Source organism: Lathamus discolor, chromosome 13, assembly GCF_037157495.1.
Source record: "Lathamus discolor isolate bLatDis1 chromosome 13, bLatDis1.hap1, whole genome shotgun sequence".
NCBI lineage: Eukaryota > Metazoa > Chordata > Aves > Psittaciformes > Psittacidae > Lathamus > Lathamus discolor.
Window position 1 is genome coordinate 10,259,047 of NC_088896.1, and position 27,331 is coordinate 10,286,377.

At 43.2% G+C, this 27,331-nt stretch overlaps 1 protein-coding gene across 1 annotated transcript; it reads left to right on the top strand.

The window, feature by feature from the left end:
- Positions 1–537: 537 nt before the first annotated feature.
- GNA13 (G protein subunit alpha 13) lies at positions 538–27,331 on the top strand. The gene is made up of 4 exons (XM_065693450.1): positions 538–892; positions 2,620–2,846; positions 17,863–17,913; positions 22,399–27,331. The coding sequence occupies exons 1-4, from the start codon at positions 559–561 to the stop codon at positions 22,969–22,971; spliced, it is 1,185 nt and encodes a 394-aa protein (XP_065549522.1). The 5' UTR covers positions 538–558; the 3' UTR covers positions 22,972–27,331.

Below are 27,331 nucleotides of genomic sequence, written 5' to 3' on the forward strand. Positions count from 1 at the left end.
ATCAAGAAAAGATGGAAGCCTCCTTGGACAGAAGCACAGGAAGCCCTAAGAGACACCTGTCTTTATTATTAAGCACTTGAAAATACTGTCTTTGCTTCATGTAACTTAGTCATGGATAGGCAACTCCAGTGTCCCTCACCCCGCGCACAGCCTCGCGCAAGGCCCACACCCGCTGTCTGTCCAGCCTGCAGCCCTGCACAGCTCACAGCAGCCAAGAGGAAGTCCGTGCCCAGCGGCTCAACGCGTTCCTAACCAAACTCCATCCGCACCGAGCACAGAAAACTGCTTAGCTGGCAACCTCCATCCTGCCCTCCATGACAGACGGCTGCCCTTCCCCGCGGCTTCTCGCCTGTCAGCAACCCTCCGGAGCACAGGACCCACCACAGCGGGGTCAGTTTTCCCTCAGTGACCGCACACTGAGCACTGGCTATGGACGTTAAAGAGACCCCGACACCGATCGTGCCCGAGCGCCCACAGCCGCCCCCTCCCGCCATTTCCTCTGAGGCACCGCACAGTGGGCGGGGCGTGCGCAAGGGCGGGAACGCGGCGCTGTCACGCATGCGCGGGGCGGCGGAGCGGGCGCTGCCCTCGCTGGCAGTGCTCGCTAAGATGGCGGACTTCCTGCCGTCGCGCTCCGTGCTGTCGGGCTGCTTCCCCGGCTGCCTGCTCACCAGCGGCGAGGCCGAGCAGCAGCGCAAGTCCAAGGAGATCGACAAGTGCCTCAACCGCGAGAAGACCTACGTGAAGCGCCTCGTCAAGATCCTGCTGCTGGGAGCGGGTGAGAGCGGCAAGTCTACTTTCCTCAAGCAGATGAGGATCATCCATGGGCAGGACTGGGACCGGGCGGCCCGGGAGGAGTTCCGAGCCACCATCTACAGCAACGTGATTAAAGGTGGGTGAGAGGCGAGGGGGCAGCCCCGGGAAGCGCCAGGCCCGGCCGGGGTTGGTGTGTGGGGGGGCGGCCTCGCCTCCCTCAGCCCGGTGGGTCGCTGCCTCCTCCGGCTCGGTCGGTGGTTTCGTTCCGGCCTTCCCCTCACGGAGGAGGAGCGGCCCCGCGCTGCTCTGGCACCGTTCGGGGTGCAGCCGCCCTCCGCGGGGTGTCACCCGGCCATGGGGATGGGGTGGGGGGGAGAGGCGGCGGTCCGGGCGCGGCCCCCAGGCGGGAGCAGCGGTTGGAGCCCGTGAGGTCCCGAGCGGTGCCATTTCCTGGTAATGCGATCGCGGTGATGAGCGGTAATGGACGGGGGGAGATGCACCTGAAAGTGCGGGAGGATGGGACGTGCCCTGCGCCCCAGGAGGAAGCGTTTCGCTGCGGTGGGAGAAAGCTGCCATCGTGTAGGAAACCAACATTAAACCTGCACCAGGGTTCATAAATGCAACTCTGAAACCTCCATGCATGGTTTAGGAGCGGGCTCGTCATTTCACTGCTGTCATCCTTACTGAATCGGCCACGTTTACCTTATCATTCTCGTCTAAATCGCTCATCAGTTTATCAGTTTGGACTGTGTAATAGTTGGGCAAAGTCTCAACTAAGTGTCTTGAAACAGCAAAGCAATGTCAGACCTCAGCCCTGCTCGTGAAGGGGGCTGAGGTCCAGTGATTCTTAAAGACAGTTGGTTTACAAAGCTGGGTACAGACCAAGCCTGGGGAAGCTATAAATAGCAAGGCAGTAGGAATCACGAGCATCCTATGTTGACCAGGTTACAGACTGTTAGCAAAATAAGGTGCTTCCTACTCTGTGGATGTATACACTTAGGAGCTGCAGCTCTCTTTTGGAGGCTGCTTCCCTACAGTCACTGCGTTTGACAGATGGAAAAGTCATGGGAAGGGAATGAAGCTTGAAAAAACACTTTGATATTGAACAAGTGTGTTGTTATATAGTCACTTGTAACTACACCTTACTTTCCTTACGCTCTCCCCGTGCTTCTACAGTTGCTTATTCTTTATGGTATTTTCTTTTTTAAAGTCCTTTATAAGAGAAGCTTAAAATACTGTGTTTCTTATAGGGAATATCTACCAAAACAGCAACAAAACAAGTGCAGGGAAGTTTTTCAATGATACAACTCGTTTTGCATGTAAGCAGGAAAAAAACTTTTAGAGAGTGCAATGATTTAATGAATACTATGTTCGTATCTCTGCAAATGTTAAAGGCAGCGATTACCGTCTGCAGGTTGAGATAACTAGGTACCAAGCTCATAAGAATAGAGAGATTAGGGAGCCTTGAAATACAGTCAGATGGTTTGACATATTCTGAAATAAGCTTTTAAATATACTTCACTTGAGTTGTTTCGTGCCAGGCAAAAGTGTTTGGTAGCACAGACTGGGGGCTTAGTAATTAAAACCAGCACTTTATCAAGAGTTAAACTTGTGCTGTGGATGTTATACTGTTGGCCATGGCCGTGTTTTTCAGATAGTAAGTATCTGAGGTTTGATATTACTTGAAAGCATAGTGCTTAGAGTCAGTTTTTCAGAAACTTTGGGATTTCCTCCTGGGCGGAGAGTCCTACTGAGCTTTGACTGTACAGAGTAAGTGCATTGTCTGAATCTCTGCAGGTTTGTAGGCTGCTGAAACAGTAGATGCTGAGAAACTAATTGCAGTGCTCTTTCATCTTATTAAAGGTGTGAGAGTCCTCGTGGATGCCAGAGAGAAACTTCATATCCCCTGGGGTGATCCTGCGAACCAGAGTAACGGAGATACGATGATGGCATTTGACACCCGCTCGGTTTCGGTGGTGCAGGGCATGGTGGAGACAGCGGTGTTCCTGCAGTACCTGCCAGCCATCCGAGCCCTATGGGCTGACAGTGGCATCCAGCATGCGTACGACCGGCGCAGGGAGTTCCAGCTGGTAAGTTCTGTGTTTGGAACTGAGTGTGTACGATTCTTGTGTGAGTGTATACAACGCAGCTGAAGCGGCCTCCTCAGGGATCTTAAGCCTTTTGGAATAGTACACTGTTATGCTGTGGTATTGCAAACAGATGCATGTAGCTCCTTCCCTCTCCTTTTTTTACAAAACAAGAATAAAGAGCTTCTGACATAATTGTCCTCATTTCGTATGTGAGAAAGCAGAGGTCTGGAGGGCTTTTATGTTCTGTAACAAAGCTTGTATGTCTGTAGTGTTTTTACCATACGATTGTTTCCTTTGTGAACTAGTCCATCGACTTAAAAAACAACACAAAACATTGTGTTCAGTAAAGGAAGACTTAACAGTAATGTGATTTTTAAGAAAAGATATGCATGGGTTAATGAGAAGAATTTAAAAACCACTCCCTTCTCTATTCCAGTTTGAGCAATCTAGCAAACATTCCCTCCTTATACTTCCTGTTTAATTGTGAATGTCTATGTTCATGGTCATGTAATGAAATTTTTGTTATATTCAAGTTCTCAGCTGAAGATGGAGTATACAGGTTAATAGTGGGGTTGAGATGGAGTATGCAGCTCTGTAGTGGTGATGGAAAGGAAGGAGAAACATGTCTCAGTTTTGAGCTGGAGCTTTGACTCCCTGTGACAGCTAAAGTCCCTTTGCTCCATTTCCAGGCAAATGCTGCAAAAGGAAGCGAAGAATTTGAGTTAAATTTGCTGTTTATTGATTCACAGACTTGTGTAGTAAATGCCAGTGGCACAGGGATTTGTAGGGGTGGAGGTGGAGAATCTCAAAATAGATCAAATCTGTTCTTGTAGGTCTCTTGAATCTAAGTGACTTTGTGGTTTTTATGTCTTAAAAATAACCTTTGTGTTAGTGTAAATCTGAACAATAGCTGATGATGTCTCCTGTTGAGCTGTTATGCATGGTTGTGTAATTGTGCTCTGGCTAAAATAGGTTGTGTAAATATGTATTGCTCTGATCATGGAACATCTTGTAGAGACTGAAGGATGGGCAGGTGCCTGTTGCCTGCCCCGTGAGCTCTCAGCTATGTAATGTGTTTCTAAGGAGACCTGTTGCTCCTTACATTTTACCTTCAAGGTGATCATAAAAGGGTGATTGCTCTGCTTCTGGTGCAAATGTGACTTAGTGACACAATTGCTGTGCTGGAGTGATCCGGTTTAAAAGCTGTTAAATAAACTTGTCTCTGCTAAGCATGGCTGGTGACTGCAGGGGAAGCAGCAAAGGAAAAGGGACCTATTGCCATTCCATCGTCTTGAGTCTGAGAAGAAGGTTCTTTCCATAACTGAAGCTTGTGTAGAGTTTCACTTTGAGTAGGATTTGAAGAATGTGTTGTGCTTCAGGCAGAAAAAAACCCTGTTGCTTTCTTTTGGAAATCCCTAAATCTGCATAATGTCCTGGATCGTGTATGGATCTTGTTATGTTTTAGGCAGAACTCCAGAGTATTTTTTTAAGTGCTCTTAATAGTTGACGACTATCCTAATACTAATTTTGAAAGTAAGGTAACTGCTTTATTTATACTTACATTGCATTATTCCCTAAATCCTTTAAAAATCTCAGCCTGAGATATTTATGCCAAGTTATAAACATGAAGAAAAGGAAGCAGCTGAATGATGTTGCTGTATTGACTGCAGCAGCTTGAGCAGTGCTGGCCAAGCATGAAGTCTGGGCTTTTACACCAGCTGAAGCTATGACAGAGCTCCGTGTGGGCAGCAGAAAGGTGGAAGACTTCTGGAAGCAGTATGGATTTTTGCCATACCTGCTGGCAGGCTTTGGAAAAGAGTGCCCAGAGAGTTTAGGTATGTGATGTACTATGGAAGGGAGACACAAATAGTTAAGGAGGGAGTGATGGGTGTACCTCCAAGTCAGGAGGTAGGGCAGGGAGAAGTTGGAAGAGACACAGCCAGTGCTCTTGGGTTGAGTGCTGACCCGTGAAGAAAGGATCCAGGACTGAAAATTGTTAGCATTGCAGATGGGGAATAGAACCGTTTTCTACTTCCAGTTCAACTGCGTGGGACAACAAATGTAGTGAAAAGAGATAGTGGCAAGATCTGTGCACGTTTGTGAAAAATCACTGAGCTGTTAATGTTGTTTTCCTTCTCCATCATCTTTCACTTACAATGCCAGAGATGATGCTAGGACCCTGAAGAAACAATGTTGTCTTTTTATAGCAGCATGAGAGCGGGAAAAGCAGAACTTGGTTATGTTCTAATGGAATTAGAAATCAGCATTTCCATGCCTTGTTTGCTGGAGTGTCCTTCCTCATTTTGTTAATGTAAGTGGTCATGAGGATAGTCAATATGATTTATTTTCCTTGGTATAAAAATAGGGGCCTTCTGGCCACTAACAGCAGTGTTTATGAGAATTCATGAGGTCACTTATGTAGTGCTTTGAAACTAATTACAGCTTAGTGCATGTGTGCCACTTCAGTACTTCTCAGGTGGTTAATATTATAATCCCTCAAATTTTATTACAAACTGAAGTCATTCAGGTGACAGTTCCACTAACACAGTTAACTAAAGACTCTTTTGGCTCTGTAGCTTAGTCAGTTCCTGTAGCTTTATATTCTGGTCGACTTCAAGCTTTCTGTCCTTCGTGCACTGAGCTTATTTCTGCTACAGCCTCTGGTCGATGTCCGATGTGGATTAGTTACAGGGTTAGTCTGAATCAGCCTGAAGCTCTCTGACATTTAATGAACATTGCAGATTTCTCCTTGCCAGTTGATTTCCAGTTAAGATCTCCTGAAATTACTTGGATAAACCACACTCATCTTAATTCTACAACATGTAAAGTGATTTAACAAGATATTTTCTCACCTTTGTATTCATGCTTGTGAGCTGTTCTGTGGTTGGAAAGGTTTGCTGTTCTCACTGGGACTTGCTCTGAGACGCTGGCAGCCGAGGAGTGGCTGTTGCTGGTGTTGCCTATCTGGTAACACTGAGGAAAGCACTTCTGAGTAGAGTGCAGTTGTACACTGCTGCACTGCCTCTCACTTCAGCAGGTGCCGTGAATTCACGTTTGCTACGAGAGTCGTGCACAGAGGAGCATTCTGAAGTAGTCTCCAGGAGTCTTCTCATTCTCTGACAATGGAAAAGTGGGATGAGAGCTGAGTAGCTCAGATGCACGATAAGCTTTGAATGTGTTAAAGGTTTGTTCTTGTTAAAACTTTTGGGTGGGTTTGGATGTTTGCTACCAGCAATTGTTGATCTGCAGATAGTTACGTTTTGCCCTACTTGCAAATTACAGAGTGTTATTGTGTTGTTTTGTCCTTAATGCCATGAACCTAAAGTGCTCAGAGGCAGTGACGACACTTTGTTCTGTCTATATCTGCACAGAACTGCAGACGTGGATGGTGCAGCAAGGATGGCAGGATGTGCATTTACCTCTGGATCATGTTTACTTCTGTGATACGTCTGCAAGTGCTAGATCAGATTATAGAAGACAGGAAAAGGCGTGTTCAGCTCAAAGTCATGCTGCTAGTTTTGCTGCAGCTTCCCTGCAGCATTTTCCTGTTGCAGAGTAGTATTTTAGAAGAGTGTTGTTCAGTTGAACTGACTTTTATCTTGTCCTGGTGGGGCTTTTCTGGGTTCTGTCTCTGCATATTGGTGGGGCTGTTGTACACACAAGAACATTACACTAGCTCTACTGGAAATGAGTCCTCAAATGGCTACTGCAGAATATTAGCAAAACTTACCATTCTTTCAGGTGTGTAGGCAGCACATCCTTGAAATGTGCTTGATTATAGTGATCATGATGAGGCCAGTTGTGTTTGAAGCTAGACCAGGTTGCCAGATGTGAGCTCTTTCTCAAATGTGTATGCCCATCTTATGGTCAGTACTTCAGCATCTTTCTGAAGTCACAAGTGTAGAACCTGGAAGAGCAGTATCTGTCATTCATTAAAAGCATCTACAGTGTATTTGTGACACTGAATTTCAGAAGCTTTTCAACACCTTGTGCCTTCTATAATGTGCTGATAACTCCTCCCAGTATTCATCCTCTGCAACCTCTCCACACCCCAAAGTTGTGGGGTGGTGATGTCTTTCTCCTTCCCCAGATCTCCTCTTGGTTCTGGGATTGGGTGTTGGGTTGCTCCAGTCTGTTTGTGGGTGAAGTGCGGAGGTGGTGCTTCTGTAAACACGTGGATAGGCTATTTGGGCACTTAATCATATAATTCAGAGTTAATTTAAGTATAATGTTATAATTACACTGAATATTGTTCAAAATTCTGTGGGGAAAACAAAGCTGCAGCTTTGTGTTGAAATGTGAACTATTTTCCCCTCTTTCCCCAGTCAATAGGTCGCCAAACATCACATCACAGGATGGTGCGTGTGCAGTAAACATGACTCCTTAAACCCTTGGAAAGGTTAGAGCCACTTTTGGTCTTCATCTGAAAAAGATTTATCAAAGATTCTATGGACAGAAAAGTGCTTTACAATTTTATACTTAAAAACGAGTCATTTAAATCTTCAGAAAAGACTCCTGAGTTCTTGAGGGTTTGCCGGTTTTCCTGCCCTAGTGACAAGATAATGCTGGCTTTGAGTTTGCCTTAATAAGGCTCTGTATGGGCTTAACATTAGAGTCTAACAATGAGGAGGCTTGAGTTTCCTTACTCTGGGTTTGTGGCCAGAAACCCTTCCATGTGTGTGCTGGTGCTTTGGTGGTGGGGATTGACTGTAACACTGATCTGAACAAGTGAACTTTTACACTGATTTAAGTGGCATTTCTTTATCATTTTCCAAACTGGGGTTAGGATTTCTGCTTCAGTCTCTGCTACTTTTAAAATGCAGTTTCACAATACGGTGTGGGAGCAGAGCCATGTGTTCTTATACGTACTCTGTCTTGACAAGCTGTGTCGTGTTGATAATCACGTGCCTTAGTTCCCTAAACATTTGGTTGCAGAAGACTAAAAGGTGACCTACTTGCAAAAATTTGCATTCCTGAGCCTTGTTTAAATAAAGGTAGAATACGTTGTGCCCTTCTGGATATACTGTGCATGCCAACAACCTGAAGGCTTCAGAGGAAGAGACTTTCACATGTCTTGAATGTGTGAGCCTCTTCTCAGTACATTCTTTTAAACGCGTTAGATGAGCTTTTGCTGCTTTTTCTGCTTACAGAGTAACATGAGACCGTGGTACAAACATTTGTTCAGAGCCCATTTCCTTGCTGGCTGCTAACCTGCAAGGTCCTACATGTTAGTACCTGTAGAGCTGTCTCATTACATTGCTCCACAGGATTTAAACATAGCAATGGCTGTGCCATTCTCTGTCCATTTAGAAATGACTTATTAATGTAAGCCCAATCTACACTACAAAGTGGCAGTATTCATAGCTGTCAGCAAACGTCTGTGCTGGCAAAACATGTGGTATGAATGCAGCCATGATCTGCCATCTATATATTGTGCACCTGAGGCAAAGAATATGGAGCCATCTTTTTCGTATGTAAATATGGGATCCTTTAGGATTAAGGTGTGATGCCAGGGGCAGTGTTGTGCTGCTGCTCCCTAATTTGAGCTTACTCTAACTAGACTGGCCTTAGAGGCCGGTTAAGTCTGCTGTCACTGAGCACGTATAACACTCAGGTTGTATTTGGTTGACTCTTTTGGCTGTATTTATGAGTTAATGCTGTATACTATTTATGTGTTCTGAGTTCATGCTGTAACTCTCATGCAGAACTAGCAAAGTGGAAGGAAACTTCAGCTTGTGGTAGCTGGGGAAGTTGCTTAAGAAAATGTCAGAAAACGTAAGTGCAGCTGACCTTACTACGTAAGAAAAGCAGTAAAGTAGTAGTGTTTCACACAGAAGGCAAGATAATCTCCATGACAGCATTTTGGCTACTGGCACTTGGTTTTTGGAGGTATCTAAATTTACCACAAATCAGTTGAGAAGCTCGGAAGGTGCAGAGCCTGTCCTGTGCACAACAGCAAGCTGGATCGTGGTGCTGATGGAGTCTAGCTCAGACCAAGTGGTATCTTGTTCTGGAATATGAAGCCTTTCTTTATGTCTTAAAGGTAAATAAATGGGTCATAGAACACAATATTAGTTAAATTGTCAGACTCAAATAATAAATGTATTTAATCCAGATGAAAATCTCTGAATAACCGTTATACTCTACAGCCAAAGTAGTTTAATGGGTCAAATTTAAATGGTGCATAAAGAAAATGTTGGAAGATTGCGCCAGAAGCTAAAGAAGGTCCTAAATTGTTTTCAGTATCTTCCCCACTTGCATGTCTGCATTAACAAGAAACAGCAGGTAATGCAGCTGGGAAAGCTGAGGAATTTTGATTATAAAAACCACTCTGAATTCTTTATCATCACAGTAACTGACAACTTCAGCTGTGTAAGAGGAGAGAAATTTTGGACTGTTACAAGCACTGAGCTGCCTTTTACAGCACTTAATTCACTGCATTTTGTTACACACTTCTCTGTCATGGTCATTCACACCTTAAATGTTTTCCCTGTACTCCACAGTCTCCTCAGTTAAAAATAAGTGGAATATTGGGCTCCTTTTCTGTGACTTAACCAAGGAACTTAAAAGGCCCCTAAATTCTTTTTATAGATGAGAGATACAGACATGTGTCATCACCCATAAGCTTGCTGGGCACATGATGGTATTTGGTCACCCACTGGTGACCAAGTAAAGAGCATGCAGAATTTCCAGGAGAGGAAACACAGTGCCCTGACACCTTCTGTAATTCAAAAGATCCACACAGAATAGTGGGGGGGGGGGGGGGGGAATCAAACCAAAACCAAAAAACCCCTTGGTGTAGGGTGATCTACTGGAATTTTACATGAGGATAGTACTGGGGCCTTTAAGTGTCCTCACTGTTCTTTGAGTGCTTTAGCCACAGCTTTTACTGATCCTTAAATACTCTGACATTCATTTAACGATACCTGTAGATCTTTCACAAGACCTAGCAGACTACCACTGAATCTTGTCAGATAGCTGGCAACAAGAGCTGTGTATTTGTATGTCATCATTTGCAAACAGAAATACCAGAATGTAATAGAAATGGATTCTGTAATTGAGGCAGAGGAAGGAACTAAAAGCATTTGGTCATCTGGGTTTCTCATGAGGCTGAAATACGAACCAAATGTACTTTAAAACTGAGTCTGAGGGATACTTCAGTGCCTGCACTGGTGTCTAGTTCAGGGTTCTGCTTTTGAAAGGTTGTGATTTAGTTTACAGTTTATGTAATGGGCTTTTCAAGCACCTTAAAGTTCAATGTGACCACTTTTAGTGCTGATATCTTTCCACATGCCAAATATTTGTCATGTTTTGAGGAGCCTTTGCTGGTCTCAAAGTGAAGCTCCAAATGATGGATGGCAGATTTGCAGACTCACTACTGCTTCAGCGTTAGGTTAAATGCAGTTTGAGTTGCAAACACATGAAGTCATGGAGCCAGTGGGTCAGTGCACTGAAAGAAGAGCAAATGTTTACGGTCTGGTTCCAGTCTGTTTTGTGTGTAAAACATTTGAAGTTTAGGTAGATGCTTCCCAGAGTGTAAATAGTAATTGGGAGGTGGCTGTTTCGTCTGGGTCAGTGCATGTTTTCTTACAGCTTCTAGATCTGTCTGTGGGCTGTGACTTGGGAGGTTTGGTTCATCAATGAAATCTGACAATCTTTTGTTAAGTGTCAGTGTCTTTCCTAAAGTCATCTTTCTGGAAGGGGATTTTGTGTTGTAGATACTTCCTGAAGGAGAGAGTAAAAAGAACTTTGAAGGAAGGAAGTTCACCTGATCCTGTGGGAAGTGTGTCCTGATTTGCTTTCATGGTTTAATTTCTGTTCAGGTTCTTGCCAACAGAAACATCATCATTAGGCATTCTGGTTCCTCATGGGTTGTGTCCCATTTACTACATTTCTTAATCTGGCTCTGATCTCTAGAAGGGGCTGCAGTAGTTTTGAGTTTTCTTCCTGTTTGGGAGCATTGGTGATCCTAAGAAAAATGACACTCCAGGGAAAATGCTGGGTACTCCTCAGGCTTTCAGTTCTTGGCAAGAGTCTCTTTGGGGTGTACTCTTGAGCTGTACAAATAGAATATTGCTTCATACAACTCATAGGGTTCCTTAAAACTCTTAGCTGTTTATAGAATATGGCACAGCCTGGTTTCCAAGTAGTCCTTCAGAAATAGAAGTATGATAATAGTGTCTTGCATGGAAGAAATTGTAGTTCTGCCGTCTTTAACAGAACATCGTTTCATGCCTCAAAGCTGTAGTGAATGTTTGTATCCTTAAGCAGGTTTTGTTAAGAATCTGGCAGTTGCATCCCTTCAGGAGAGGGGAGGGATTCCTAGCTGAGAAAAACAAAATTGGATTTCTTCCCTCTTAGGGAAGTAATTAAAAACTGGAGCAGTTTGCTCTGTAGCACACCAGTATGTGGATTAAGTTCTTAGTGCTTGATCATGTCTTCATTTGGTTAAGGGGGATAGCACATTATGTCTGAAACCATGGAAATGCTCCACTGATTGGAGAAAATTGGGTCTGAACTGTGACTGAGGCCCTTTGAAGGGTAATGCAAACCTGCAGTCAGTGCAAGAAGGAGAAACGGGATGCTGGAGCTGGAGTATTGAGATCCAGACTGGCTTGAGCTGTGTGCCTTTCCACCCTCATTCACTGGGAGCCACAGCGGATGCTGCCAGGCAGTTGTGCTGCAGGAGCTCAGGTTGGTGTGCTCTGTCTTCCTCCGTTTGTTATCCACATTGGAGAATTGTGGATTAATTGGATTACATGGTAAATAGGGGATAATAGATTAAAGGGATATTATTGGGTTAAACCCCTTCTTAAACCTCTTCACCTTTCTTTGTTAATGCCATTATGCAAGATAAAAATGTCAGTCACGAAATAAACTTAGTGTGACTCCTCCATTTCATGGTGCTTTTGTAGCTTCATGCTGTTGAGCACCTTCCACCCAACGTGATCCAGCTGTTCCCAGGACAAATTCTGCTCTGCTACCAAGAGGCTTTACAGAAGATTACTTCTGTGAGTCAGGACTTCGTTCCCTTGGTTTAGGACAGATATTCAGGGTGTGTGAGAGAACACAAGACAGGTTTCAGTTCTACACTGCGTGATGCTGTTCTTACTGCTGTGAAAACAGTCAAATACAACTGGAGCTGCACACAGGAAGTGCTGAAAAGAGGAAATGAGTTGGTGCTCTCAGAGATGGGATGAGATGTGATGCAGTTGTGACATGTATTGGTGGAGAACAGGATTATTTTGTCCTTCTGTAGAAGCAGATGTAACCTGTAACTGAAACTGTCCAGTCTTATAAAGAAGCAGCAATTAATCTCAGTGTATCATAGTAACATAGAGTGGTTTGGGTTGGAGGGACCTTAAAGCACATCCAGCTCCAGCCCCTGCCATGGGCAGGGGCATCTTCCACTAGAGCAGCTTGCTCCAAGCCCCTGTGTCCAACCTGGCCTTGAACACTGCCAGGGATGGGGCAGCCACAGCTTCTATGGGCACCCTGCGCCACTGCCTCAGCACCCTCACAGGGAAGAACAACTTCTTAATGTCTAATCTAAATTTACCTTCTTTCAGATTAAAGCCATTTCCCCTTGTCCTGTCCCTACAGGCGCTTCTTGTAAAGCCCCTCTCCAGGTTTCTTGTAGCCCCTTTAGGCACTGGGAGCTGCTCTAAGGTCTCCCTGAAGCCTTCTCTTCTGCAGCTGAACAACCTTTGAAAATGGGCAGGTCAAATCTAAATGGTGTTTGAGATGGTTGAGCTGGAGAGAAAGAAGCTCAGAGATCCTGAAATACCTGATCTGGATGTACAGTACCTGTGCTTAAGCCCTTTCAAGGCTGGTCTATTAATGTTTCCACTGGCAGCAGTGCTGTTTTAAAGCACTCTGTGCCTTTGGATTAAGCTTCTAACAGGCAAAAGACACCACATAATAAAATGAGTGCCACGAGGATTATTAGGGTGCTGTAAGGTGCAGAAGTTTAAAGCTTTGGTTATTCCTCCATCATCTTTCTTCCTTCAAGCAGCTTTTCCCGTGTTATGGGTGGTTGGTTTGTGTGTCAGTTTAGGCATGTACCTGACAGCCTGAGAACATTGTAGTTACCTCCTTTTCTAAACTAGGCTTTTAAAAAAGCGTTTTTGCCATTGTTTTTGTGTGCTTGTGGGTTTTTTAATTAGATAAAATAAAAAACCCTATTTTTTACCAGAAACTCAGGTAGGGTCAGGAAGAGAAAAGGTTTGGTGGTTCCTGTAATTCTAATATAGAGTTACTCAGTTATATCTCCTGTTTTCTTTAAATATCTGATTTATCCTTTCAGATATTTAAGTCCTGTCCATTCAGTGTGAACTTGCAGCCAGACACAGATGGTTTGATAGACTGTTCATATCTATCTTTAAACCTTGTGATGACTGAATCTGTATTTGATGCTTTTTCTCTCTTTTTTTATTTTTTGAAGTGATTGCTGTTGGAAAGAATGTGCTGTGTTGCCCTGGCACAGCTAAAAAAGCCATTTGGCGATGCTGAGGTTTCAACAAATCATATTTAGATTGCTGACATTGTTTTCATGGAAACCAAATAAATTGGTGCCACTTCCTGGGTTTAAAAGATGTGTTCATCTGTTGTGTATTTCTTGTAATCGTCTCTTTTCCTCCTTTTCCTCCCCCATAATATTTTAGTGGTTGCTGTGCTTCAGGCACTAACTAGCAATGTTTCAGACAGTAATCTTTCTCTTTGCCAAGTGGTGTTTATAAAAGATAACTGATCAGGGTTATTTCGGAACACAGCTGCAACACACTGTTGTCTTGCAGGTAGATGTCCAACATGTGCTGTAATTCCATCTTTGTAGAAGGAGTGTGTTACACAAAGCTCAAGATACTTCATTGCATAGGCATGAGCAAGACTACTTGAGATGGATGCAGTGTTGTATGGGAAGCTGTTGTTGTAATATTGGGTACCTCAATAAGAATATGATTTAGTGGTTTACAAGAAAACACAACTTGTATGCTGAGGATGAAATGAGTTGGCTTTCCTCAGGAAGGATCACAAGACTGCAGCAAGCACACAGGCTGTTCTGAATCAAACCTTGCTGAAAATGGAACACTTGACAGTTATGAATAAAGTTATTTAACAGTCAACTTCCTGTGGTTTACATGTGTTTCTGAATACTCCATCTGAACAAAAAAGGGCATCTTCTGCAAGCAAAGTGATTGCTTAAAATCTTATGTTCTGATAGGATTCATATTAATACTGTATGAAAAGAGCAAAAGCTCAGTGACCTGACACTGGAAAAGCTTTGAAGCTAATGTGTAGGCCATTCATTCTGTGGTACCGGGGGTGTTCAAGAAGTTTCCTCTATTGCAGTGTATCAACACGCATGAGAGATGTGCTCAAGCTGGTGTTTTTCACTTCTGTTCACATCTTTGGGCCTGTGCTTCAAGCTGAGCAGAAGGAGGCAGGCAGTGGACAAGGAAGGGTCAATGGTACGGTTCCTGTGGTGTAACAGGGCATTGGTAACTTGCAACCGCACTTCAGGAGCTGGCAGTTCACAACTGCTCAACTGTAAAAATGACTTCATAGGGTTCACCTGCGTTTGAAAAACCAAAGGTTCTCTTGTGACTAATTTAAGACCTTCACATCACTGTATTTCTTTAACTAAATCTTCCAGTTTTCCATCATATGTGCTCACAGAAACATGGGTGTGAAGTCAGTGGGAGTGAATGGAGAACTACAGAGCTTTTTGATGGTGGCAGATCCTGTAGTTTCTCAGTCTCCTACTGATTTTGTCCTTGCTGTGGCTCCTTTGTGGCATGACGGCAGCAGATTGACTGTTACAGCAGCCACATCGACGCGGTGAGCCACACTGGAGTTAGTGGGGCAGAGTGGGGAAACCCAAGTTTCTGTTTTCTAGTCATGTTGGGTAAACCAGAGGGTTTACAGTTTGTCAAGGGAAATTTTAGAAGACAACAACTGTCTGTTGAATACAGCATTTAAATATAGCAAGTCATTGATTTAGAGAGTGAGATCTAGTTCTGGATCTAGTATCAAGCAAAAGTAGCCTAACACAGAAGATGTCTTTGGAGCTGGTGTTGTGAATAGATCTGTTTCATACTCAGTTTTAACAGTTGCTGGCATTAAGGCTTTCATTGGTTGTTGTGTGGTGGGTATTTCAGTGGGTTTCTGAACGCTGCATACAGCACACAGAGTCACCCCTTTGCAAAAGGATTGAAGTCTTGCTTGGTTGCTTTGTCGTGCTGCCTTTTTGAAGCTTGTTTAAAATGGGTCAGAACTGTTCAGTTCTGCGGGAGTGCACTCTGATAACCGTCTATTAGTCGTGGTGGTTGGCTGCTCAGGAGTAGCTGTAGTTATCAGAGCTGAGCCTGCTGATCTGAAGATGTCCAGGCCAGATAGATAGAAAATAACCGGAGTCAAGACGCTGGCTTGTAGCTGTATGATAGGGGAGGGCTGTCTGGAATGTGATGGAAGAACTGCTGATGAACTTAGTGCTGTTTTAAGTTCTTGATGCCATGCAAATTGATAAAATCCATTGGCTAAACAACTTTTATCCTTAAATACTGAGTTGAGTCATCGTGACAGCACTTTCTTGGTGTGTCATATTAGTTGTCTGGATAGATTTTCATAAGGGAAGAACTGAGTGAGCTGCAGATGTGGAGGAGGGAAACTGGTATGTCACTGTTTTATTAACCATATCCTGCTCTGACTGCTTTTAAAGCTTAACCTCATGAGCTTCAGAATGGCCACCTTCATACTTGCCTGCCCTTGACTTCCATACCTGACAGTGTGGAGACTAAGCAGTCGCCTTGGTGTGCTTCACTCTTCTGCTGATGTATGGCTCTAGAGCACTGCAGTTGCTGCAGGGCCATGTATTTTGCATTCATGTTTTCAGGAAATCCCCTCATTTGGGAAGCTGTTTCTGGGGGTGTTTTGTGACCTTTACAGGCTGTGGTTTACTCCTGCAACTGCTCAGTCCATTGCAGTAGCAGTATGCCCTGGGACTTAAAGGAGATGTAGTAACTCATACATTCCAGTAGTGTGGAGTTAATGCTTCTTTAGGGAGTAGGCATTGCTGTAGGCAGTATAAAAAAGAGTTGTTTAAGTTTAAAATATATGTCTGCATGTAGCCACACACATCCATACTTACAGCCTCTGAGGCCCAGGTATTGTAAAATAAATACCTCCACTAAATGAGTCTGAAATCTGTCTGATTTTACATTGTCCTGAGGGGGGGGGAGGGTTGCCAGCTCCTCCTAAGGACCTAAGAAAGAAATTAAGCCTGAGCCTAACTTTATTTTGTCTTAATATTCAGCTGCAGACAGTGGTCTTAGTACTTGGAAGGCTGATCCTGTTCCTCCTGCTTGGGAAGCTTTCATGGATTTGTGCATCAAGGTTGTGTATTTCTGTTTTCTGTGGAATGGGAATGCTGCTCCTTGTACACTTCCCCTAGAGGACTGAGGCTAGAATGGATTTTGGAGTGCTGAAAAAGATGTATGTGTGGAATACTGCTGTCACTGCAAGAGTTGCTGTTCTGTGCCGCTGGCTTTGAAATGGTTGGTTAATGTTAGTGCTGCAGCTTGCCACCCAGAGAGAATCAGTAATGGTAAACTAAACAGAAGGTAAAATAAGGTAGTAGAAGTGTGCTGGACTCTTTCCCTGCAGGTGTGTCAAGCACAAGGCATGTTTCAACCAGAGTCCCAGTCTTGCCTAATGAAAAGCTGGTGTTCAAATTGCACACTGGAAGGTGAGGTGTCTGCTGCTGTTAGGTAACTTTAGGACCTGGGAAACCTGCAAAGGGTAGGTGCCTTGTGTTATGTATCTGCCAGAACCCTTTTTGGACTGTTACTTACCCTACTTCACTGCTGCTTAGTTGACACAGTTTAATGTTGAGGTTTGATATTCTTTGTAGATAAGTTCTATTTCAGGTGAAGGGAAGTGATCATCAGGGTGTAACTCTTGTCCTGATTCACACGTCTGGCTTAGATGTAGTCACCCGGCCCTGGATGCTGCTTGAATTGCTCATCAAGAAAATTCTGTCAGTATTCTTGTTCTTCTATACCCAGAATGAAAACACAGATGGTTTCTTTTCTGTATTTACTATAAAGTAAATAAGTTACAGCTTGGTAACCAAGAGTTTTCAAAAGGAAGTGTGGCTCTGCTGCTGTGTTGATGCTGAGAATCCTATAAAGGTGCTACCTTCCTTTGCAATAGATTCAGTCAGTATGTTACCTGTTGGAAGTGAACTCTGGTTCAGCAGCATCCTTGTAAGAGTTTTTCCTTCATCCCAGCACCCTGATGGAGTTCTGGGGAGTTGACTGTATATCAGGCTTACAGTAGAGAATCTTTAGTTCCATGTTACTGGAGGGATTAAACACTTCAGTTACTATTTGCAAGGAAAGGAATGGCTTGAATCCAGAACATAACCTGTATAATAGATGTGATACTATGCAGTGGTACACTGTGGAGCTTTGTCCATTATTCCCAGAGGAAGGAGGTCTTGTCCAGCTTGGTCTTTAGTAAAATGCTTCATGAGTTGTGGCTTCTTATCCTCTATTCTGCTGGTCATTGGCAGTGCTCAGGGGATGTACCTGCATGAATGGGATCGTATGGCAATGCAGTTATAAATGAATCATCTGCAGTCATTAATCCTGCACTGAATGCCTGTATGTGCAGACTCCTCAAAGGGTTGGAAGAATTGAATGCAGCTTTTCCTAATGAAGGTGTGGTTGCTTCATTGATGCTCCCTGTGGATAACACTGTAGAATTTACTTAGCAATTCTAAACTGGAAAGAACTTCACTATTATAAATATGCCTACCTATGCTTTTAAGCTTAAGTATTAACTGACCTAGAAATAAAACATTAGCTGTGCTCTTAGGAGAGCTGCTTGAGAGATGGCAGTGATTAAAGCTTAAAACACTGATGTCTGGATGTTGGTAAATGAACTGGACTTCACAATGTAAACTCTTGGGATCAAGTGTGCTGCTTATTTAACTAACTGTTTGCTTTGTTTTCAGGGGGAATCCGTAAAGTATTTCTTGGACAACTTGGATAAACTTGGAGAACAAGTAAGTCTTTTGGGTTTCTTTCAGTCTTGAGTTTTAAGCAGTCTTTGTGACCTCTGGGGTTTAAACAGACAAAATGTTATTAGTGTCTGCTCAGATAGCTTTAACTTTGACTGTTCCATTATCTCAGCAGTTCATCACCAACATGTCAAAAACAGAGGGCAATGCAAGGGCCAAGGGACTTTCTGGTAATAAAACTTCTGTAGAAATTAAACAAAACCCAAGTTACAAATGCTTGTCCAGTCAAAAGACTATGAATGTAACACTTCAACACTCAATGATACCCAGAAATGAGTGCTTTTGTTTGTACATACCCAGTTAAATTGGTGCATGGGTCAGTGGTACCGTCCTGTAGCATCTGCTTCAAAATAAACACATTTGTTACAGAACCAAATCTGTTTTCTCTGGGGGAGAAAGCTGAACCGTTTGGGTAGAACTCTTAGTTACTGCTTGAATAATGAAGTTGTCTGATGCTCATTAGTTGTGCATTGCAGAAATGGCATGTGGAAAAACTGCCTGTAAAATGGGATGCCAGCTTGAACTCCATGGGGAGGCAGTTTCTCCAAGGTCATTTCCAGCTGATGGCTAACAAATGCTGAAGGAATCCCAACCACTTCAGTTGAATCCTGTTACATCAGGCTTAATTCTCTTTTTCTCTTTAATGGAGAAAAAGTTAATTTTAAGATTTTAACTGTCATTTTTTCTGATTAAAGCACTGGTGATTACCTTGCAGTATCCATGTGCTTCCCAGTACCTCACTTGAAAGCTCCAGCTCTTGCTCCTTCAGTTTTGATTTGGTCTTGAGTTACACAGCAGTAGGAGAGCTGCACTCGCTTTAGTGAACTGCTCAACTTTCTGCTAGTGGTGGATTTCTCATGGGTTTTGAACCCAATGCCCCTTGAGTTTTGGGTTTTGGTTTGGTTTTTCTGCCCCTGCACATTTGGGTAAAGATTTTTGCATCTTCTTTTCAAAGTTCTTTATTTAGAACCCTTGGTCCATTCCTTGATTCAAGCCTGAAACTTGAAGTCACTGTGTTTTCTTTTCTATTTTTATATGCACACACACTTATTGTAGGTTTGGTGTTGCTGTGGGAACGCTGAGCTCTGAATTACAGCGTTTCCCGTTTAAAGTTAGCCCAAATGATGTTGATATACAGAGGGATCCTTCAAGATCTGCTGTCATACTAAGTTGGGTCTATGTGGGACAGTTTTGTTATGGAGTGAAAAGATTTGATGGGTTTTTCTGGTTTAATCTTACCTTTATGCAAGATTTGTCTAATGATTACTCCCCCAAACTAAATATAAGTATTTTACTGTTCTTACCTGTTCTCTGACACAACTGAATTGCTTATAAACAGATAGACTTGGAATTCGTGTGCCTCTTGCCCAAAGGGAGCAGATGATAACAGTGAGTAGGGGAAAGAACTTTAATCTTAAGATTTAATCAGATCAGCAAAATACAAGTAGCTGGCTGGGATCAGCTGGATTCCTGCATGTTTGTTGTTGTTTCATCTGCCAGTGCAGACTATATGTATCCAAAATATAGAGACACATCACTTTCCATGTTGTGACTGCATCTTATTCATGCTTTATATTCCAATTTTTACTATGGAAACAGTGATGTGATAGTTAAGAGAACTACCTGATAACCAAAAGAAGTCCTTTAGGACTTAGGAAAAAAGAGTAGTGAATTTGGGGAAGGAGATAATTCAGGAAGAAAGCACATGTTCAGAGTTACTATCAGTGTGGATCCTTGAGAAGAGCTACACAGAAAATAAACCAAAAAACCCAATAAACCCCCCAGAAAAAAACCAAACAAACCAAAAAAGGGTGAGGGTGAAGAATAGAATGGACCTTAAGATGACAACAGTCAACATGAAAGATAGGGCAAAGTGTAGAAGAGGAATGTGCCCTTTAGGATGCTTGCAGGAAAAGTACTGACTGACAGTGGCAAAACACTGAAAGGACTTAGAAAGATAATACAGTTCTATCCAAGGAAAATACTCTCCTAATGCTGCAGTCTTTCAATAGGGAGAATAGGATCTACAGTGAGAAAGGGGCTCGTTCAGAATTGCTATAATGTCAAGCTGCTGGTGTCCCAAGGATCTGGGCATGAGGAAGAAAACATCATTATCCTTACAAAAGACAACTAAAATGCTGGCGCTTTCTGTTGTTGTTTGGTCTCCTGTAGCCAGATGACGGCTGTACGCCCAGCACTTGGCTTCAGTGCACTCACTTGCAGGCTGGTGCGTAAGAGCAGCCATCATGTGGTATAAAACATGGTATGTCTTCTGTGCATGGAGAGTTTGAAAGCACTTGAAAGGATTTTATTTGTGGTTGCAAGTGTAGAAGGAATTTTAAATGAGTAATAATACTTGAGAGGGAATTTGTCAGGAATTTTAGGGATAAGCTTCTTGTTCTTGAAAGCTTTACTGAATAAACATTACAGGCCAACTCCCAGAAGAGTTCTCTTTGTGCTCTTATTTCAGTACTGAAGGTATAGATGGCTTTGCCTTTCATATTAATTGATTTTATTTATTTACTTTAATAATCTCAGTCACTCCTGAGCCTTCTTAAAACTCTCTGGTTTTGTTCTGAGAACTTAAGACTAACGTCCTGAATAACACAAGATGCTGCATTCGTGTCCCAAAGATGGAACCTGTGACATCCTCTTCCCTAGGTGTTAACAGTCACCTTAAAATCCCCTCACATGTGCTCAGTGACATCTGATACAGTCATTGCTCTGTTCTGTGATTGTTCTTCCTCTAACAATTTTTGGTAGAAAAGACCAAAGATTTAACAAAGAGAAAAATCTCATTACCCTTTAATGCTGCTTCTTTTAATCAGGGCCCTTGACTGATTTGCAGGTGCCCATTGCTTGGTTTGGAGGGACCATGATGCTACTTTTGCAGTTCAGCTCTCCTGCAGATTGAGGTAGTTCTGGCTGTGGATGTGTAATAGTACAGCAGCAAAATGCGCAGGGTGGGAGCCTGTGCTTCAGAGCTGCTCTGTAATTCCTGCCGCGATAAAAATCAGTGCCTTAGTCATGGGCAGCTCCAGTAAAGAAACACAGGAGTTCAAACAACAACAGTCTCTGTAGCTGGTTTCACTTTTGAGCTTATATCGTAAAGCAAAGCGATCTCTGAATTTTTGGAACATTACACTCCCCAAGTTTTAACATTCCTTTCTTAAAGGCTGTGGATCAAACTTGCCCAGATGCCTTACACTTGGAATACCAGTATTTAAGTAGCCGTGTAGTTGTGTGCTCGTTCCCCCTCCCCAGCCCACTAGTTGAATCAGACTTTGTGGACCCAGATTTTACACATCCTTGTAAAAAGTCCAGGTCTGGCACTGTCAAAGGAAGATTGTAGATCACTCACTAAGAGGAGACTAAAATTCTGGAACTGAAGTCACACTCTCTGAAGCTGTGAGAAATGCTGGAAAGGGGTAAGGAAGAGTTTCCATAACAAGTGAACAACAAAGCTTTAAACTTCAGCGTCAGCCAGCTGCCTGTTAGAGATGTGCTTTTTAAACAGCAGAAGGCCTTGGACCATGTGCCAAAGTGTAACTCAGAGTGAAGAAATCCCCCATACGAGTCTTGAATTTCAGGCTGTCGAAAGCTGACTAATAAGAATTCCTCTTCCTATTAGCATCTGCATCTGTTGATAATGACCAGTCACGTAACACTGAAACAAGTAGTGAAAAACCTACTTATCCTGCCTGTTTAATTCTGGGGGGAAAGGTGAGCTCCTAGGCTGTCCTGCTGGCAAGAGGCTGCTCTCTTCAGCTGCCGGTTTCTTCTCTTATTCTACCAGTTGCACAGTATGTTTTGGGCTACGTTTTGGGCTCCCAGATGTGGCACGTAGCTGATAGAAGTGACTTTTTGGACCGATATGATGTGAAAGCTCCATGGCAAGAGCAGAGAAAGTTGCTTAGGTTGTGCATTTCTGCCATAATTGCCTTAAAACTGACTTAGTGGAGTAGTTCTTTTTCCTGGAAGCAGTCATGCAGTATGCACGAGAACATGGGAGGAATGGAGCACCCACGCTTAGAATGGGATACTCCCCGCGGTTACAGATTGGAGAAACCTGCTTTAGACCCCGTCTGCTGCATTGCAGTGTTGGCAGCCAGCGTGTTTCCCAGCTTTGTGGGAAGAGGATGACTGAAGCAGAAAGTAATCCAGGATGAGGGAAACTGGCATGAGGAACTGATGGTGCGGGTTGTTTATGGATCCTTGTCATGTGGCAAATGGAAAGCTTCAGTTCTCTGGGGTCCATGTTTGATTAATATGGGGTGTGTTTCCTGCTTTGGATGCTAGATCTTTCCAAAACGCTTCAGTGTCAGCATATAAATATGCATTCGTGTGTATGTTTATTCAAAACCTTGTGCTGTTCCTCTGCAAGCTTCTCTCTCAATGGCAACTCAGTTGTGATCACCACACCTGCACCTTGTACCCTAATCAGCAAACTCTCCTTGATGTCTCTTTCAGGATTACCTTCCCTCACAGCAGGACATCTTGCTGGCCCGGAAACCTACAAAAGGGATTCACGAGTACGACTTTGAAATCAAAAATGTCCCTTTCAAAATGGTTGATGTAGGCGGCCAAAGGTCCGAACGGAAGCGGTGGTTCGAATGCTTCGACAGCGTCACATCCATACTCTTCCTTGTCTCCTCGAGTGAGTTTGACCAAGTGCTGATGGAGGATCGGCAAACGAATCGCCTGACGGAGTCCCTGAACATTTTTGAGACAATAGTCAATAACCGGGTGTTCAGCAACGTCTCCATCATCCTCTTCTTAAACAAGACGGACTTGCTTGAGGAAAAAGTAAAAAAAGTGAGCATCAAAGACTATTTCCCCGAGTTTGAGGGGGATCCCCACTGCTTAACAGATGTCCAGAAATTCCTGGTGGATTGTTTTCGTACCAAACGCCGGGACCAGCAGCAGAAGCCCCTCTACCACCACTTCACCACTGCTATTAACACAGAAAACATCCGGCTAGTTTTCCGTGACGTTAAGGATACCATCCTTCACGACAACCTCAAGCAGCTTATGTTACAGTGATGTGCAAAAAGACAGTTTTATTTGAGTAACTTTTGTGTGTTTTTGGGTTTTTTTTTTAACTAGGAAGTTTACAGCAGGAGTAGAGAAATCCAGATCCTGTCAGACTTCTCGATATGTGGCTAAAAGCTGCTGCTGAACACATTATTGCCAATTTCTGCAGAAATTCAGGCTTAATCTCTTCCAGTGTAGCTTCAAGTTGACTCCAGTTGTAATTTTATAGCAGACCTATGTCTAAGTACCTGTAAAGTGATAAATCTGACCTTTTATGAACATGTATATTATTATCCTAGGAAAAAAATCATTCCACCTTCAGAATTCCAAGTGAAAAGTTCAGCGAAATTGTTGCAATTGTTAGACTGTGGCAGTAATTTAAGGGGGGAGAAACTCTTCACATCTAACTCTGTTATGAAGACTGTGATACCGTAGCTGACTTATGATTTCTCAGGTCTATTGTTGGTTAGAAATCCCATAAATCCCTTGCTGGAATCATCTCTTTGAAGCTAGGATTCCTGGGTGTAACATACTTCCTGTTTAAGTACCGGTCTTTGCATGGGGTTTGACTAGGAGATGGTTTAAATATACTTAGGTTGGGAGCTTTGGCCAGTCCTGGCAGGAAGTACAACCACAGGCAGAAGCCCAGTGATGAGGAATTAACGAATGGCACAGTACACGGTTTCACTCTACTGCATTGTACGGATGTCTTGGAGCCATGGCAAAGCACAGAGCACTGTGATACGGTCCTCTTGAGAGTCTTACATGGGAAGGGGGCAGCAAGCTCAACTTGTATTTATCTTCACTAACCAGATACTACATGTAGGTACCTTACCATGTTCTTGAAGCGCTTTAATATAGCACTGGTTTATCTTTCTTCGTGACTTACAGAGTGCCTCATCTTAAGCAGTAGGCATGTGGTGATGGATGGAAGGACTTGCAAACCGAAGTGCCTCCTTGTGTTCTGTCCTACGGTATTTCTAGTGGCCTTATGTGAGCATCTGTGTTCCCAGCAGAGGCCTTGTGTAGCTGACACCATGAAGATGAATGTTTCCTTGTGCAGAAAGAACGTGTCACAGCAGAATGTGCTTCAGCTGATGAAGTTCTTTCTGACACATCCCAATTGGGTCTAGCAATCCTAAGTGTACTTGAGCCAAATACGTTGCACAGCGTGCTCCAGAGTGCTGCTTGTGACTAAGAGTATCTTACCAAAAGTTCCAGTGCAGGGTTGGTTTTTGTTGTGTTTTCTGGGGGGGGCCTAAGGGGGAGAATGTTACCGTTGCCATGTGATTTAAAAGAATAATACAAAATACTTCCTTTGCCCAGAAGTCCTCATACATCACCCAGCATACATCCTGCAAAAGGAGAGTAAGCTTTTGTCAGCTTAAAGTGTTTAAAGAGCAGGTTTCCCCCAGGCTGTAGTGTCATGTAGGCAGTTCAGCTGGCCACTTTCCCCATGGAACAGACCAATTCCTGTGGATCATGATGCTGGCCAATACTTTAAATGAGTTTTTATTAACATAGCACATGTGGCAAGTGGTGCGACATCATGTTCTCACTGCTTGGAGCAGTGTCCCTGCTAGCACGTAGCAAAGCCGCCTGTCTTCTGAACTTAGCCTTTACTTACTGTGATTGTAAGTTGTATTAACATCTCTGTACCTCGTTCCCCTGTCAATAGAAGGGGAATAGTGTATTTTTATTTAGTTAGGTGCTTTGAAAGACCTCTATTTTTATATCATCTAATGAGTAGTCATAGATTAGTCTGCGATTCCTGCCATAAGGCACTGTTTTGGGAGGAAGGAATTCTGAAAAGAGCTTGGGAGAAGTCACAGTGCATTATCTGAACATAAGTGTAAAGTCTGGGTGCAGCACTGATATCAGGAGGATTAGTAGCATCTTTAGGTGGGGATATTTAAGGTTTTGCCTCTTTACTGGACATGGATATGACGGTTACTTCTGGTTTGAAGTATTCAGGTCTTATGTGAGCAATTCAAGAGGATGAACTAGAGATGTCAAAAAAGGCTGCTGAGGCTATTTAAGGGATTAGACAAGAAGCATGTAACGGGAGTCTAGAAGTTCTCTGTTTCCCTCTTTGCAGAAGGATGATCTGTTGAGCTATAAATGTTACATGAGCAGATGCCAAACCACTGCATAGCCTCATAGTCCAGTGTTGGATAGCAGAAGCTGATCAAGTCCATGCCCTTCTTAGTCAACAAGAGGAGTAGGTTTGGTTTTTCCCTTTGCTGACAGTTGTCTGAACAAGTGTCTTTATAAAAAGAGACTTCTCTCTGCTCTAATTACAGTAATTAATTTGGAGAGGTCTCTAGTATGTGTGTTGCAGGATGGCAGACCAGATGCTGCAGAAATGACTAAAGACTGGATAGCAGATGATAGGAAACCGACCAGGAATTTGTCTAAACAAAATTGTTTATGTAAAACAATGAATTTTGTGTCAAGGGACCTGCTAATTTACTAAAGATCCTCAAAACTGATGTCAGTCAAAGGGCGTATCGGTATCACCAAGGCACTGGGTACTCAGCTAAAGAGGGGAAAATGCTCAGCAGGCTTCTCCCCTCAACCAACACCAAATAAAATGGTTTTAATGCTTTTTAGATCACTTGCCCTGTGAACACCGGGGCTGGTAACATAGCGGCGTGGCCCCTGCAGTGTTGGGCCATTCTGGCAAAGCAGGCCCTGGTAGATAAGCACTATATGAATCTCAGGCAGAAATGAGCTATTTTAATGAAATCGAGTCAAATCACTTGTGTTTCCCACTGCCACTTGTGTAGAGGGGATGAGGGAATGGACCTTGCTGTATCTCTTTACATGGTTCCTCTGTTCATGCTGGCTAAACTGAGTCAGTGTCTTTTCCATCTTCAGTCTTACTCTTCATTAGCTACCTGAGAAAAGGCACCGCATGTACTTTGTTTGTCTTTTGACAACGGTTTCTAAATATTATGTCTTTATAGTAGAACATAATTTTGGTACAAAAGCTGAAGGATTGATGTTTTGAATCAGTTTTATCCTGAAGCAAAGAAATGAATCTCAGTTGGCTAGTAAAGAGTGGAGCCTGCTCATGTAAATCAGTCTGTGGTACAAGGTCAGAACATACTTCTAGTGAAGGTGGGAAAGCAGGTGGAAAATCAGGTTTCCCCAGGCTCCCTTAGTTCTCTTTGATGGAGTGATCACTGACCATATGGAGATATACCACTGTCTTGTACAGCTTTCCTGTACTTGAAGGTGAAGTTGGTGTTTTAGTGACTGTTCCCTGCTGCAGCGTGTTTGATTTGATACCTGAAAACTGTGGCTGTTCATCAGGGCTTTAAAAGTTTTACTTTTTTAATATATTTTATGTGGGAGCTTAAGCCATCAGGTTGTATAAAACTAAAGCTTTCTTCTTGACTATCTGCTCTTAACCAAGTCAGGCGGGTTCATCGATCTCAAAGGCTGTATATGGGACTCATTTGTCTAGTAAGTAGCTTCACATCCTGCCCATCAGAGTGATTGGAGCGGACTGCTCAGGTTGGGTGGGTGTTTCAAGCTTCATGACACTTGGCTCATCATCATACTCATGATCAGTCCCAGACAGGTTGGTCCTACTGTGTCTGCTCCACGTTGGGGAGCGCCTCCCTGCTGAATGCCTTGGAACCAAGGCTGTTCAGCGTGTCCCTTGGCCATCGGAACACTCCTCTGGGTATTCCTCTTTCAGGACGGTTGCAGAAGGTTCATTTCCAACAGTTCCTGTTTCAGATGGATCAGACGTTTCATGCCATACCCAATGGTTCCCCAGTTAACTTTACAGGTCTTTTTGATGGTACCAGTAAGATAGTTTGGTTTTGAATTACACAGCATTGCAGTCCAGTGCCATTTTGCAATTTCTTTGCCTTGTACTTGAACAGAAGTTGAATTGCAGACTATTTAAATGCGCTTTCCTGCGCTTCCAGTAGCAGTGAGAGCTTACCTGACGTGAAGCCTTTCTGTAAAAACTCCTTTTGTAACAACCTCATAGATCTTTAACAAACCCCAGATTTGTATTAGCTTTGTATAAATGTTTGTGGCTTACAATTTTATATGTTTTAACTTTTGATAAACTTTCCAGGGACTACTTTTTATTGTAAATTGGGTTTTTTCGTTGTTGGTTTTCTCCTCGCTTTAGGTTCGGATTGGCAATAAGTTATTTCTAAGGGAGGTCTTAGAAGAGAAAAGCATCACTTCCTTTTTTTATAAGACGGTTAAATTGGATAGTTTCACACCTCTTACACTCGCTTGTACATTGCTCTGTACATACCCTCAAAGTGTTGCCTTTCAGCTATTAATATTTGCCTTGTGTACAAAAATTACTGACGATGAATAAACATATACAGCCTCA

Excerpts from the sequence above, each read along its gene's own strand:
- GNA13 (XM_065693450.1), top strand. The coding sequence starts at position 559 with ATGCGCGGGGCGGCGGAGCGGGCGCTGCCCTCGCTGGCAGTGCTCGCT. Across the intron at positions 893-2,619 it reads CTACAGCAACGTGATTAAAG|GTGTGAGAGTCCTCGTGGAT; the intron begins GTGGGTGAGAGG and ends ATCTTATTAAAG. Across the intron at positions 17,914-22,398 it reads TGGATAAACTTGGAGAACAA|GATTACCTTCCCTCACAGCA; the intron begins GTAAGTCTTTTG and ends TGTCTCTTTCAG.